The sequence below is a fragment of the Oncorhynchus clarkii genome, chromosome 28, assembly GCF_045791955.1.
Source record: "Oncorhynchus clarkii lewisi isolate Uvic-CL-2024 chromosome 28, UVic_Ocla_1.0, whole genome shotgun sequence".
Lineage (NCBI taxonomy): Eukaryota > Metazoa > Chordata > Actinopteri > Salmoniformes > Salmonidae > Oncorhynchus > Oncorhynchus clarkii.
The window spans coordinates 40,503,511-40,520,268 of NC_092174.1; the positions used below are offsets into that span (position 1 = coordinate 40,503,511).

The following is a 16,758-nucleotide window of genomic DNA, read 5'->3' on the forward strand; positions in this document are numbered from 1 at the left end:
CCCGCTTGGAGTTTGCCATAAGGCACCTAATGACTCTCTGACCATGAGAAACAAGATTCTCTGGTCTGATGAAACCAAGATTGAACTCTTTTGCTTGAATGCCAAGCTTCGCGTCAGGAGGAAACCTGGCACCAACCCTACGGAGAAGCATGGTGGTGGCAGCATCATGCTGTAGGGATGATTTACTGCGGCAGGGACAGGGAGACTAGTCAGGATCGAGGCGAAGATGAACAGATCAAAGTATAGAGTAATCCTTGCTGAAAACCTGCTCCAGAGCACTCAGGACCTCAGACTGAGTTGAAGGTTCACCTTCCAAAAGGACAACGACCCTAACCACACTGCCAAGACAATGCCGGAGTGGCTCCGGGACAAGTCTCTGAATGTCCTTGAGTGGCCCAGCCAGAGCCCGGACTTGAACCCGATCTAACACTTCAATTCAATATACTTTATTGACATGGCAAGTTAAATTACTTATATTGTCAAAGTATAGATATAACATCTCTAGAGAGACCTGAAAATAGCTGTGCAGCAATGCTCCCCATCCAACCTGACACAGCTTGAGAGGATCTGCAGAGAAGAATGGGAGAAACTCCCAAAATACAGGTGTGTCAAGCTTGTAGCGTCATACCCAAAAAGACTCAAGGCTGTAATCGCTGCCAAAGGTGCTTCAGCGAAGTACTGAGTAAAGGCTCTGAATGCTTATGTAAATGTGATATTTCCATATTTTTTTTTTTAAATGTATAAATGAGCCACATTTTCTAAAAAAAAACATTTTTGCTTTGTCACTATGGGGTATTGTATGTAGATTGATGAGGGGGGACACACACACACCATGTAATCAATTTTACAATAAGGCTGGAAAAAATCAAGGGGCCTGAATACTTCCTGAAGACACTGTGTTTTACCTTAGCTAGGCCTATATGTTTGTCCTTCTATCCGATATTTGCGAGATGCTCTTAATACACAACTAAACCATAATGAGTCTGGAACAATGGAAATAGTTTAAATAAATCCTATTTAATTCAGGAAAAATGTTTTGTCACAGAAAATAGATGATTTGCACTATGGATCAGCTAAGATGGTCATTACCACTAAATAAATGAATTGGGACATTTTAGATGTGTCACAGAATGTTTGAACCCATCAAGGTGAGCCACAGTTAAAAAAAAGGTTGGAACCACTGGGCTAGACAATGGGTTACGGTTGTGGCTGGAGCTACAATTAGGGTTAGGGTTGTGGTTGGAGCTAGGGTTAGAGTTAGAGTTAGGGTTAGTGTTAGGGTTAGGGTTAGTGTTAAGGTTAGAGTTGAGGCTAGAGTTAGGGTTAAGGTAGGGTTAGAGTTAGATGTAGGGTTGTTGTTGTTTACCTGGAGGAGGTTGCCAGGGAGATGAGCAGGGCCTGCAAGATGCCCCTGATGTAGACGATGGGGCTCTTCTTGGTGATGAAGAAGTACATGGCCGGGAGGATGAAGAGACCATGGAGGATCAGGCCCATCACCACGGTGATGGCATAGAAACCCAGCTTCTTCCCCATGGCTGACGGGTCATCCATCTCTAGGATCTTACCGGCCACCAGGAACACGATGCCGAACGGGAAGTACCTGCAGTGGACCAGGAAGGTAACTTTTTTTGTTTTGGTTCTGGTCATGGGAGACAGGTTAGTTCTTGGACTGGCCCAGGTGATTGGCTGCAGTAGAATATAATTATAGAATATAATAATTTTGTTGACACATATGACTATCTCAGCATGTTGTCTAATACGATGTTATTGAGAGGACATGTCTTTGGGTTGCTCCTCCCGTAAGCTACAACTCTTACCAGATCACTATGGCGACAATCTTCAGGACAGCCTCGTTTAAACTCTGACAGAAGTTGACCAGGGCGCTGCCATTAGGCCCCATTCTACCCAGCATGATACCTAGACAACAACAACAACAACAACAACACATTGTGTTAGACTGAGACACCATGTGCCAGATTGATTTGCTAAAGGTTTGTGATCAACATTGAGGAGAGAAAAAAAAGGCTAAATTAAAAGTTAACTGTCACTCAGGCTGTGGCTGGAGGAACGATGGTTATACTGTCAACCTGAATCACACTACGAGATAGTGGGCCTTTGTGGGTCTGTGTGTCCGTGTGTGTGTCCGTCTGTGTGTCCGTCTGTGTGTCCGTGTGTGTGTCCGTGTGTGCGTTTGTGTGTGTGTCCGTGTGTGTGTCCGTGTGTGTGTTCGTGTGTGTGTCCGTGTGTGTGTCCTTGTGTTCGTGGAACTGTCACTCATCCATAATGACACTACACGGTGTCTGGGGGGGGTTAGGGTTAGAGGTCAGTGGTGACGTCACTCATCCATAATGACACTACACGGTGTCTGGGGGGGGGGGGGGGGTTAGGGTTAGAGGTCAGTGGTGACGTCACTCACCCATTGTGGCGGAGAAGATGACGATCCCCAGGACGTTCATACCATCGCTGGTCCCGGGCAGCGTGCGCATCTGGACGTCTGGCGGGGGCGTCAGGTCCAGGGAGAAGTTCTGGACGTCTGTTCCGTTGTCGTCCTGGACACCGTAGATATAGACCCTCCGGGTGGTGCTCTCCATCAGGGGAGCTGTCACCGTGGGCGGAGGGGTCTTCATGATGGGGATACTCCTGGTACGGTACTGCACAGACCAGAGACATACACTATGTACTGAGTGGACAAAATATTAAGAACGCCTGCTCTTTCCGTGACATAGACTGACCAGGTGAATCCAGGTGAAAGCTGTGCTCCCTTATTGATGTCACTTCAAATCAGTGTAGATGAAGGGGAGGAAACAGGTTCAATAAGGATTTTTAAGCCTTGAGACAGTTGAGACATGGATTGCGTATGTGTGCCATTCAGAGGGTGAACGTGCAAGACCAAAGATGCCTTAGAACAGGGTATGGTAGTAGTATGGTAGTAGTATGGTAGTAGTATGTTAGTAGTATGGTAGTAATATGGTAGTAGGTACCAGGCGCACCGCTTTGCGTGAAGAACTGCAACGCTGCTGAGCTGTATGTCATGGAAAGAGCAGGTGTTCATAATGTTTTGTATACTCGGTGTATGTACAGTATATACATTAATATCACTCTAACATGTCACGTATAGATATACAAGCTATGCATGGTGATGGTGCAGGTGTGAAACAGAGAGTTGGTATTTGTTAAAGAATCTGAATTGAATTAATTCCTGTCACTAACTGTCAGCCAAATGTTTGGTGACTGGTTTGTCAAACATCCACAGACTTCGATTAAAATTATCTCATTATCTCATTCTTATCCTTCTATTATAAACATGGTGTGCTTTACCACTCCTCCGTAAACTCTTCAGAAACTGAAACATTTCCATTTTACATGATAATGTCCTACTGCTCACCTGTTGGAAAGTTGCCTGGACCAAGTTGGCTGGAAACATGTTGCTGGAAGGGAAGAATATAGGAAAGTGTTAATAAACTCTAGAGCCGGCTGACAGGTTTCAGAAATGAACTTAAAAAGCATGATTCACAGTTACTGTATCAGACTAGACAATGCCTCTCTGATTACACCTCAGGCAATGGACAGGGTCTCATACAGGTTCTGTGCAGCCAGCCACCCAAATACTAATTTTATCTAATCAGAGCCAATGTTGTGCTCTCTAGCCATTCTAGGGCCTCATTGGTTAAGCCACTCTAGCCACGCTAGGCTCTCATTGGCCAGGACTGTCTGACATATGGTACTCAGTCGCTTTGGAAGATGAGAGGAGAAGAGTAAGGGAGGGAGGGAGGAACAAGCGGGCGGCCACGTAAAGTCACCCCTTCCGACAGGTGGGGAAAAAGAGCTAGCCAACCGTATCGGCCCAGCAGTCCCACGCCACGAGTCTTAACCGATAGTTCTAACAGGAATCTTAGTTGCTGTTTTAAAAGGGTCTTATCTGCTAGTTCCAACAGGAATCTTAGTTGCTGTTTTAAAAGGGTCTTATCTGCTAGTTCCAACAGGAATCTTAGTTGCTGTTTTAAAAGGGTCTTATCTGATAGTTCCATCAGGAATCTTAGTTGCTGTTTTAAAAGGGTCTTATCTGCTTGGGATCAGAACTAAACCCTGACCTCAATGTCACTAATTAAACCTAATTACATCACACACTTTCATACACACCATATTAAACACACACACACACACACACACACACACACACACACACACACACACACATATACACACACACACACACACACACACACTGATCACACACACAGAGACAAACGCACGCGCGCACGCACGCACACACACACACACACACACACACACACACACACATACACACACACACACACACACACACACACACACACACACACACACACACACACACACACACACACACACACACACACACACACACACACACACACACACACAGTACACACACATCAAGTGGCAGGATAGGTGAGGGAAGGAAGTCTCTAAAAGAGTCTTAGGGTTCATCCTGACAGACAGACGTGATCCCTCAGTCTGGCCTCATGTACCATATTACCCTGTCTAGGTAGATAACAGACAGACAGACAGACAGACAGACAGACAGACAGACAGACAGACAGACAGGATCCCTCAGTCTGGCCTCATATCAAATCAAATCAAATGTATTTATATAGCCCTTCGTACATCATCTGATATCTCAAAGTGCTGTACAGAAACCCAGCCTAAAACCCCAAACAGCAAGCAATGCAGGTGTAGAAGCACGGTGGCTAGGAAAAACTCCCTAGAAAGGCCAAAACCTCCATCCCCATCCCCTCCATCCCCATTTCCTCCACCCCTTCCACCCCTCCACCCTTCCATCCCCTCCACCCCTCCATACCCATCCCCTCCACCCCTCCATCCCCATCCCCTCCACCCCTCCACCCCCATCCCCTCCACCCCTCCACCCCCATCCCCTCCACCCCTCCATCCCCATCCCCTCCACCCCTCCACCCCTCCATCCCCATCACCTCCACCCCCATCCCCTCCACCCTCCATCCCCATCCCCTCCACCCCTCCACCCCTCCATCCCCATCCCCTCCACCCCTCCACCCCTCCATCCCCATCCCCTCCACCCCTCTACCCCTCCACCCCATCCCTCCATTCCCATCCCCTCCACCCCTCCATCCCCATCCCCTCCACCCCTCCACCCCTCCACCCCTCCATCCCCATCCCCTCCACCCCTCCATCCCCATCCCCTCCACCCCTCCACCCCTCCACCCCATCCCTCCATTCCCATCCCCTCCACCCCTCCATCCCCGTCCCCTCCACCCCTCCATCCCCTCCACCCCCATCCCCTCCACCCCTCCACCCCTCCATCCCCATCCCCTCCACCCCTCCACCCCTCCATCCCCACCCCCTCCACCCCTCCATCCCCTCCACCCCTCCATCCCCATCCCCTCCACCCCTCCATTCCCATCCCCTCCACCCCTCCATTCCCATCCCCTCCACCCCTCCATCCCCATCCTCATGCCCTCCACCCCACCACCCTTCCACCCCTCCGTCCCTCCATCCCTCCATCCCTCCGTCCCTCCGTCCCTCCGTCCCTCCATCCCTCCGTCCCTCCGCCCCTCCATGGCAGAGCAACCAAGAAATACCCTTTTAATAAAGCATTAGGGTATATTGAGGGCCATGGTTATTTGCTACATAGACAACATCCCAAATGACACCCTATTCCCTTTATAGTGCACTACTCTTGACCAGGGCCCATAGTGCACTATAGAGTGCAATTTGGAAAGCACAATGGTTATTATGAGGGTTGTTGTTGTTAAGAGATGTGAGGTGAAGCTAAGTGCAGGAAGACCCGTTAGCTTCCTGTTACAATCTCACATGCATGCAGGCAGACACACACACACACAGTCTTGTCCCCAAAAATATTTTTCTAAAGCCTGCCTCAAACACAAAGGTCTCTTGATGGGAGTCTTATGAATCTGCAGTAGCCAGGTTAATGTGTAAGGCACTTGTAAACAAAATGTTGCTTTCATTAAAAAAAAGTGCTATGTAAAATTACTAGATTGATTGAGCGGCAAAGCCATTGAAATGTCAACAGTCGTAGAGTACAGAGGCTTGAAGAAAAAGAGATAAAGTCATATTCCTGTTTCAATATGTACTGAGGAAACAAATGTGTTTATTGTAAACGTGAATAAGAAAAACCCTTGAACCTTCAATGTAGGCTGACATTAAAACAATCCAATTACATTGGACACAACAACAAAGGTCAAAGGTCAATTTAATTATCTGTCTCTTACCGAATCAGATCAAGCAGGGCATCAGCGGAGCTCATGATTGGCTTGCCGCTGTCCTCGTTGTCCTCCTTCTGGGCGGCGCCACCTGGATGGATGATGGTAACCATGAGGATGCCCACCACCACCGCAACGAAGGTGGTCCACAGGTAGTAGGAGACGGTCATGATGCCGAGGCGGCTGGAACACTTGGCGTCCAGAGCTGCCAGCCCCGACATCAAACTTGAGAGAAGAACAGAACGGTTAGGAGGAAGGAGCCGGACTGGTAATCCCAGAGAGAATAAGATAATCAATAATAAACAATAAGAATAACAATCATAATAAAACCGTAGACAGCGAGCCGAAAGAGAGAGAGATGGGTGGAAACAGAATGGGTCAGGAAAGAGAGAGAGATGGGTCGAAACAGAATGGGTCAGGAAAGAGAGAGAGATGGGTCCAAACAGAATGGATCAGGAAAGAGAGAGAGATGGGTCCAAACAGAATGGGTCAGGAAAGAGAGAGAGATGGGTAGAAACAGAATGGGTCAGGAAAGAGAGAGAGATGGGTCCAAACAGAATGGGTCAGGAAAGAGAGAGAGATGGGTCGAAACAGAATGGGTCAGGAAAGAGAGAGAGATGGGTCGAAACAGAATGGGTCAGGAAAGAGAGAGAGATGGGTGGAAACAGAATGGGTCAGGAAAGAGAGAGAGATGGGTCCAAACAGAATGGGTCAGGAAAGAGAGCGAGATGGGTCCAAACAGAATGGGTCAGGAAAGAGAGAGAGATGGGTCCAAACAGAATGGGTCAGAAAAGAGAGAGAGATGGGTGGAAACAGAATGGGTCTGGAAAGAGAGAGAGATGGGTAGAAACAGAATGGGTCAGGAAAGAGAGAGAGATGGGTCCAAACAGAATGGGTCAGGAAAGAGAGAGAGATGGGTCCAAACAGAATGGGTCAGGAAAGAGAGAGAGATGGGTCCAAACAGAATGGGTCAGAAAAGAGAGAGAGATGGGTGGAAACAGAATGGGTCTGGAAAGAGAGAGAGATGGGTAGAAACAGAATGGGTCAGGAAAGAGAGAGAGATGGGTGGAAACAGAATGGGTCAGTGGTAAAGGTTGGTGAAATGTTTAGCTACATGCTGTTCTCTTCTGTATAGTGCACAGCGACATTCATGTTAAATGCACTTTGTAAGTCATGTTTAATTTGAAAGCTTCTTAGAGAGCTTCAGCCATTGGGGATTTTAGAAAAAGCTTGGTGTCAGTTATGAGCATACATTTCTGCCCACTAACTTTCCCGGGACAATGTAATTGGCACACACATCAAATATACACAGAAACCGATAAAAATTGATATGTGAAATGAACATGTAAGAGAGAGAAATAAGTCAAGAGATACACCACTCAAAGCAAAGCGTAAAACCCTTGAGGACATAATGTCCAACATTACAGCAACTTCCATCCCACCAAGGAACTCAACTTGGTAATAACTATTCATGTAATATTGAATACCTGAGATTCTGTACTTGCTTTCCAGTCCTGGTTTTAAATACTATTTCAAGTCTTTCAAATATTTTTGAGAGTTTGCTGTAGCCTGTCTGGGTGTGCAGTTCTGACACTATTCTATTGGTCCAGTAGGACAGACAAGCTCAATCAAGCACAGATACAGTATTTGAAATGATTTAAATCCAGGTCTGCTGCTCTCAGGAGATAGGGTGGTAGATAGTGTGGTAGATAGTGTGGTAGATAGTGTGGTAGATAGGGTGGTAGATAGTGTGGTAGATAGTGTGGTAGATAGTGTGGTAGATAGTGTGGTAGATAGGGTGGTAGATAGGGTGGTAGATAGGGTGGTAGATAGTGTAGTATATAGTGTGGTAGATATTGTGGTAGATAGGGTGGTAGATAGTGTGGTAGATAGTGTGGTAGATAGGGTGGTAGATAGTGTGGTAGATAGGGTGGTAGATAGTGTGGTAGATAGGGGGGTAGATGGTGTAGTAGATAGTGTGGTAGATAGTGTGGTAGATAGTGTGGTAGATAGTGTGATAGATAGTGTGGTAGATAGGGTGGTAGATAGTGTGGTAGATAGTGTGGTAGATAGGGTGGTAGATATGGTGGTAGATAGGGTGGTAGATAGTGTGGTAGATAGTGTGGTAGATAGGGTGGTGGGTAGTGTGGTAGATAGGGTGGTAGATAGTGTGGTAGATAGTGTGGTAGATAGGGTGGTAGATAGTGTGGTAGATATGGCGGTAGATAGTGTGGTAGATAGTGTGGTAGATAGTGTGGTAGATAGGGTGGTAGATAGGGTGGTAGATAGGGTGGTAGATAGTGTGATAGATAGTGTGGTAGATAGTGTGGTAGATAGTGTGGTAGATAGTGTGAGAGTCATTGTGGTAGATAGTGTGATAGATAGTGTGGTAGATAATGTGAGAGTATTTGTCATAGATAGTGTGGTAGATAATGTGATAGATAGTGTGAGTGTCATTGTGGTAGATAGTGTGAGAGTATTTGTCATAGATAGTGTGGTAGATAATGTGATAGATAGTGTGAGAGTCATTGTGGTAGATAGTGTGAGAGTATTTGTCATAGATAGTGTGGTAGATAGTGTGGTAGATAGTGTGATAGATAGTGTGATATATAGTGTGGTAGATAGTGTGGTAGATAGTGTGATAGATAGTGTGGTAGATAGTGTGAGAGTATTTGTCATAGATAGTGTGATAGATAGTGTGGTAGATAGTGTGGTAGATAGTGTGATATATAGTGTGGTAGATAGTGTGGTAGATAGTGTGGTAGATAGTATGAGAGTATTTGTCATAGATAGTGTGGTAGATAATGTGATAGATAGTGTGAGAGTCATTGTGGTAGATAGTGTGATGATAGTGTGGTAGATAGTGTGCTAGATAGTGTGCTAGATAGTGGGCTAGATAGTGTGCTAGATAGTGTGATAGATAGTGTGATAGATAGTGTGGTAGATAGTGTGGTAGATAGTGTGATAGATAGTGTGATAGATAGTGTGGTAGATAGTGTGATAGATAGTGTGTTAGATAGTGTGGTAGATAGTGTGATAGATAGGGTGGTATATAGTGTGGTAGATAGTGTGAAGATAATGTGGTAGATAGTGTGAAGATAGTGTGGTAGATAATGTGATAGATAGTGTGAGAGTCATTGTGGTAGATAGTGTGAGAGTATTTGTCATAGATAGTGTGGTAGATAGTGTGATAGATAGTGTGATATATAGTGTGTTAGATAGTGTGGTAGATAATGTGGTAGATAGTGTGATAGATAGTGTGGTAGATAGTGTGAGAGTATTTGTCATAGATAGTGTGATATATAGTGTGGTAGATAGTGTGATAGATAGTGTGGTAGATAGTGTGGTAGATAGTGTGGTAGATAGTATGAGAGTATTTGTCATAGATAGTGTGGTAGATAATGTGATAGATAGTGTGAGAGTCATTGTGGTAGATAGTGTGATAGATAGTGTGGTAGATAGTGTGGTAGATAGTGTTCTATATAGTGGGCTAGATAGTGTGCTAGATAGTGTGATAGATAGTGTGATAGATAGTGTGGTAGATAGTGTGATAGATAGTGTGGTAGATAGTGTGGTAGATAGTGTGAAGATAGTGTGGTAGATAGTGTGAAGATAGTGTGGTAGATAATGTGATAGATAGTGTGAGAGTCATTGTGGTAGATAGTGTGAGAGTATTTGTGGTAGATAGTGTGAGAGTATTTGTCATAGATAGTGTGGTAGATAGTGTGGTAGATAGTGTGATAGATAGTGTGATATATAGTGTGGTAGATAGTGTGGTATATAGTGTGATAGATAGTGTGATATATAGTGTGGTAGATAGTGTGGTAGATAGTGTGATAGATAGTGTGGTAGATAGTGTGATAGATAGTGTGGTAGATAGTGTGGTAGATAATGTGGTAGATAGTGTGGTAGATAGTATGATAGTATTTGTCATAGATAGTGTGGTAGATAATGTGATAGATAGTGTGAGAGTCATTGTGGTAGATAGTGTGATAGATAGTGTGGTAGATAGTGTGCTAGATAGTGTGCTAGATAGTGGGCTAGATAGTGTGCTAGATAGTGTGATAGATAGTGTGATAGATAGTGTGGTAGATAGTGTGGTAGATAGTGTGGTAGATAGTGTGATAGATAGTGTGATAGATAGTGTGGTAGATAGTGTGGTAGATAGTGTGATAGATAGTGTGATAGATAGTGTGGTAGATAGTGTGGTAGATAGTGTGATAGATAGTGTGGTAGATAGTGTGATAGATAGTGTGGTAGACAGTGTGATAGATAGTGTGATAGATAGTGTGTGAGTCATTGTGATAGATAGTGTGGTAGATAGTGTGATAGATAGTGTGATAGATAGTGTGGTAGATAGTGTGATAGATAGTGTGATAGATAGTGTGTGAGTCATTGTGATAGATAGTGTGGTAGATAGTGTGATAGATAGTGTGGTAGATAGTGTGATAGATAGTGTGATAGATAGTGTGGTAGATAGTGTGGTAGATAGTGTGATAGATAGTGTGATAGATAGTGTGACAGATAGTGTGTGAGTCATTGTGATAGTGTGGTAGATAGTGTGATAGATAGTGTGATAGATAGTGTGGTAGATAGTGTGAGAGTCATTGTGATAGATAGTGTGGTAGATATTGTGGTAGATAGTGTGGTAGATAGTGTGATAGATAGTGTGGTAGATAGTGTGATAGATAGTGTGGTAGATAGGGTGGTAGATAGTGTGAGAGTCACTGTGATAGATAGTGTGATAGATCGTGTGATAGAGAGTGTGATATATAGTGTGGTAGATAGTGTAGTAGATAGTGTGATAGATAGTGTGGTAGATAGTGTGATAGATAGTGTGGTAGATAGTGTGGTAGATAGTGTGGTAGATAGTATGAGAGTATTTGTCATAGATAGTGTGGTAGATAATGTGATAGATAGTGTGAGAGTCATTGTGGTAGATAGTGTGATAGATAGTGTGGTAGATAGTGTGGTAGATAGTGTTCTATATAGTGGGCTAGATAGTGTGCTAGATAGTGTGATAGATAGTGTGATAGATAGTGTGGTAGATAGTGTGATAGATAGTGTGGTAGATTGTGTGGTAGATAGTGTGAAGATAGTGTGGTAGATAGTGTGAAGATAGTGTGGTAGATAATGTGATAGATAGTGTGAGAGTCATTGTGGTAGATAGTGTGAGAGTATTTGGCATAGATAGTGTGGTAGATCATGTGATAGATAGTGTGAGAGTCATTGTGGTAGATAGTGTGAGAGTATTTGTCATAGATAGTGTGGTAGATAGTGTGATAGATAGTGTGATATATAGTGTGGTAGATAGTGTGGTATATAGTGTGGTAGATAGTGTGGTAGATAGTGTGAGAGTATTTGTCATAGATAGTGTGATAGATAGTGTGGTAGATAGTGTGGTAGATAGTGTGATAGATAGTGTGGTAGATAGTGTGATAGATAGTGTGGTAGATAGTGTGGTAGATAATGTGGTAGATAGTGTGGTAGATAGTATGAGAGTATTTGTCATAGATAGTGTGGTAGATAATGTGATAGATAGTGTGAGAGTCATTGTGGTAGATAGTGTGACAGATAGTGTGGTAGATAGTGTGCTATATAGTGTGCTAGATAGTGGGCTAGATAGTGTGGTAGATAGTGTGATATATAGTGTGATAGATAGTGTGGTAGACAGTGTGGTAGATAGTGTGGTAGATAGTGTGATAGATAGTGTGGTAGATAGTGTGATAGATAGTGTGATAGATAGTGTGGTAGATAGTGTGGTAGATAGTGTGATAGATAGTGTGGTAGATAGTGTGATAGATAGTGTGGTAGACAGTGTGATAGATAGTGTGATAGATAGTGTGTGAGTCATTGTGATAGATAGTGTGGTAGATAGTGTGATAGATAGTGTGGTAGATAGTGTGATAGATAGTGTGATAGATAGTGTGTGAGTCATTGTGATAGATAGTGTGGTAGATCGTGTGATAGATAGTGTGGTAGATAGTGTGATAGATAGTGTGATAGATAGTGTGGTAGATAGTGTGGTAGATAGTGTGATAGATAGTGTGGTAGATAGTGTGATAGATAGTGTGGTAGACAGTGTGATAGATAGTGTGATAGATAGTGTGTGAGTCATTGTGATAGATAGTGTGGTAGATAGTGTGATAGATAGTGTGATAGATAGTGTGGTAGATAGTGTGAGAGTCATTGTGATAGATAGTGTGGTAGATATTGTGGTAGATAGTGTGGTAGATAGTGTGTGAGTCATTGTGATAGATAGTGTGGTAGATAGTGTGGTAGATAGTGTGATAGATAGTGTGGTAGATAGTGTGGTAGATAGTGTGCTGGATAGTGTGATAGATAGTGTGGTGGATAGTGTGGTAGATAGTGTGGTAGATAGTGTGGTAGATAGTGTGAGAGTCATTGTGATAGATAGTGTGGTAGATAGTGTGATAGATAGTGTGGTAGATAGTGTGATAGATAGTGTGGTAGATAGGGTGGTAGATAGTGTGAGAGTCACTGTGATAGATAGTGTGATAGATCGTGTGATAGATAGTGTGAGAGTCATTGTGATATATAGTGTGGTTGATAGTGTGGTATATAGTGTGATAGATAGTGTGGTAGATAGTGTGATAGATAGTGTGGTAGATAGTGTGATGGATAGTGTGATATATAGTGTGATAGATAGTGTGGTAGATAGTGTGGTAGATAGTGTGGTAGATAGTGTGGTAGATAGTGTGGTAGATATTGTGATAGATAGTGTGGTAGATAGTGTGGTATATAGTGTGGTAGATAATGTGGTAGATAGTGTGATATATAGTGTGGTAGATAGTGTGGTAGATAGTATGGTAGATAGTGTGATAGATAGTGTGGTAGATAGTGTGAAGATAATGTGGTAGATAGTGTGAAGATAGTGTGGTAGATAATGTGATAGATAGTGTGAGAGTCATTGTGGTAGATAGTGTGAGAGTATTTGTCATAGATAGTGTGGTAGATAGTGTGATAGATAGTGTGATATATAGTGTGTTAGATAGTGTGGTAGATAGTGTGGTAGATAGTGTGATAGATAGTGTGGTAGATAGTGTGAGAGTATTTGTCATAGATAGTGTGATATATAGTGTGGTAGATAGTGTGGTAGATAGTGTGGTAGATAGTATGAGAGTATTTGTCATAGATAGTGTGGTAGATAATGTGATAGATAGTGTGAGAGTCATTGTGGTAGATAGTGTGATAGATAGTGTGGTAGATAGTGTGGTAGATAGTGTTCTATATAGTGGGCTAGATAGTGTGCTAGATAGTGTGATAGATAGTGTGATAGATAGTGTGGTAGATAGTGTGATAGATAGTGTGGTAGATAGTGTGGTAGATAGTGTGAAGATAGTGTGGTAGATAGTGTGAAGATAGTGTGGTAGATAATGTGATAGATAGTGTGAGAGTCATTGTGGTAGATAGTGTGAGAGTATTTGGCATAGATAGTGTGGTAGATAATGTGATAGATAGTGTGAGAGTCATTGTGGTAGATAGTGTGAGAGTATTTGGCATAGATAGTGTGAGAGTCATTGTGGTAGATAGTGTGAGAGTATTTGTCATAGATAGTGTGGTAGATAGTGTGGTAGATAGTGTGATAGATAGTGTGATATATAGTGTGGTAGATAGTGTGGTATATAGTGTGATAGATAGTGTGATATATAGTGTGGTAGATAGTGTGGTAGATAGTGTGATAGATAGTGTGGTAGATAGTGTGATAGATAGTGTGGTAGATAGTGTGGTAGATAATGTGGTAGATAGTGTGGTAGATAGTATGATAGTATTTGTCATAGATAGTGTGGTAGATAATGTGATAGATAGTGTGAGAGTCATTGTGGTAGATAGTGTGATAGATAGTGTGGTAGATAGTGTGCTAGATAGTGTGCTAGATAGTGGGCTAGATAGTGTGCTAGATAGTGTGATAGATAGTGTGATAGATAGTGTGGTAGATAGTGTGGTAGATAGTGTGGTAGATAGTGTGATAGATAGTGTGATAGATAGTGTGGTAGATAGTGTGGTAGATAGTGTGATAGATAGTGTGATAGATAGTGTGGTAGATAGTGTGGTAGATAGTGTGATAGATAGTGTGGTAGATAGTGTGATAGATAGTGTGGTAGACAGTGTGATAGATAGTGTGATAGATAGTGTGATAGATAGTGTGATAGATAGTGTGACAGATAGTGTGTGAGTCATTGTGATAGATAGTGTGGTAGATAGTGTGATAGATAGTGTGATAGATAGTGTGGTAGATAGTGTGATAGATAGTGTGATAGATAGTGTGTGAGTCATTGTGATAGATAGTGTGGTAGATAGTGTGATAGATAGTGTGGTAGATAGTGTGATAGATAGTGTGATAGATAGTGTGGTAGATAGTGTGGTAGATAGTGTGATAGATAGTGTGATAGATAGTGTGACAGATAGTGTGTGAGTCATTGTGATAGTGTGGTAGATAGTGTGATAGATAGTGTGATAGATAGTGTGGTAGATAGTGTGAGAGTCATTGTGATAGATAGTGTGGTAGATATTGTGGTAGATAGTGTGGTAGATAGTGTGATAGATAGTGTGGTAGATAGTGTGATAGATAGTGTGGTAGATAGGGTGGTAGATAGTGTGAGAGTCACTGTGATAGATAGTGTGATAGATCGTGTGATAGAGAGTGTGATATATAGTGTGGTAGATAGTGTGGTAGATAGTGTGATAGATAGTGTGGTAGATAGTGTGATAGATAGTGTGGTAGATAGTGTGGTAGATAGTGTGGTAGATAGTATGAGAGTATTTGTCATAGATAGTGTGGTAGATAATGTGATAGATAGTGTGAGAGTCATTGTGGTAGATAGTGTGATAGATAGTGTGGTAGATAGTGTGGTAGATAGTGTTCTATATAGTGGGCTAGATAGTGTGCTAGATAGTGTGATAGATAGTGTGATAGATAGTGTGGTAGATAGTGTGATAGATAGTGTGGTAGATAGTGTGGTAGATAGTGTGAAGATAGTGTGGTAGATAGTGTGAAGATAGTGTGGTAGATAATGTGATAGATAGTGTGAGAGTCATTGTGGTAGATAGTGTGAGAGTATTTGGCATAGATAGTGTGGTAGATCATGTGATAGATAGTGTGAGAGTCATTGTGGTAGATAGTGTGAGAGTATTTGTCATAGATAGTGTGGTAGATAGTGTGGTAGATAGCGTGATAGATAGTGTGATATATAGTGTGGTAGATAGTGTGGTATATAGTGTGGTAGATAGTGTGATAGATAGTGTGGTAGATAGTGTGAGAGTATTTGTCATAGATAGTGTGATAGATAGTGTGGTAGATAGTGTGGTAGATAGTGTGATAGATAGTGTGGTAGATAGTGTGATAGATAGTGTGGTAGATAGTGTGGTAGATAATGTGGTAGATAGTGTGGTAGATAGTATGAGAGTATTTGTCATAGATAGTGTGGTAGATAATGTGATAGATAGTGTGAGAGTCATTGTGGTAGATAGTGTGACAGATAGTGTGGTAGATAGTGTGCTATATAGTGTGCTAGATAGTGGGCTAGATAGTGTGCTAGATAGTGTGGTAGATAGTGTGGTAGATAGTGTGGTAGATAGTGTGATAGATAGTGTGATAGATAGTGTGGTAGACAGTGTGGTAGATAGTGTGGTAGATAGTGTGATAGATAGTGTGGTAGATAGTGTGATAGATAGTGTGATAGATAGTGTGGTAGATAGTGTGGTAGATAGTGTGATAGATAGTGTGGTAGATAGTGTGATAGATAGTGTGGTAGACAGTGTGATAGATAGTGTGATAGATAGTGTGTGAGTCATTGTGATAGATAGTGTGGTAGATAGTGTGATAGATAGTGTGGTAGATAGTGTGATAGATAGTGTGATAGATAGTGTGTGAGTCATTGTGATAGATAGTGTGGTAGATCGTGTGATAGATAGTGTGGTAGATAGTGTGATAGATAGTGTGATAGATAGTGTGGTAGATAGTGTGGTAGATAGTGTGATAGATAGTGTGGTAGATAGTGTGATAGATAGTGTGGTAGACAGTGTGATAGATAGTGTGATAGATAGTGTGTGAGTCATTGTGATAGATAGTGTGGTAGATAGTGTGATAGATAGCGTGATAGATAGTGTGATATATCGTGTGGTAGATAGTGTGGTATATAGTGTGGTAGATAGTGTGATAGATAGTGTGGTAGATAGTGTGAGAGTATTTGTCATAGATAGTGTGATAAATAGTGTGGTAGATAGTGTGGTAGATAGTGTGATAGATAGTGTGGTAGATAGTGTGATAGATAGTGTGGTAGATAGTGTGGTAGATAATGTGGTAGATAGTGTGGTAGATAGTATGAGAGTATTTGTCATAGATAGTGTGGTAGATAATGTGATAGATAGTGTGAGAGTCATTGTGGTAGATAGTGTGACAGATAGTGTGGTAGATAGTGTGCTATATAGTGTGCTAGATAGTGGGCTAGATAGTGTGCTAGATAGTGTGGTAGATAGTGTGGTAGATAGTGTGGTA

General features: G+C 42.4%; 1 protein-coding gene across 1 annotated transcript in view; it reads right to left on the bottom strand.

Annotated features, from left to right (window-relative positions):
* LOC139387250 (solute carrier family 1 member 7a) overlaps positions 1-16,758 on the bottom strand; it is an 80,440-nt gene that overhangs the window by 10,818 nt on the left and 52,864 nt on the right. Inside the window, exons 3-7 of the mRNA XM_071133360.1 lie at positions 6,249-6,464; positions 3,386-3,428; positions 2,417-2,651; positions 1,818-1,917; positions 1,367-1,600 (exon numbers count right to left, since the gene is read on the bottom strand). Coding sequence (XP_070989461.1) covers positions 1,367-1,600; positions 1,818-1,917; positions 2,417-2,651; positions 3,386-3,428; positions 6,249-6,464 — 828 coding nt within the window. The remainder of the gene's footprint in view (positions 1-1,366; positions 1,601-1,817; positions 1,918-2,416; positions 2,652-3,385; positions 3,429-6,248; positions 6,465-16,758) is intronic.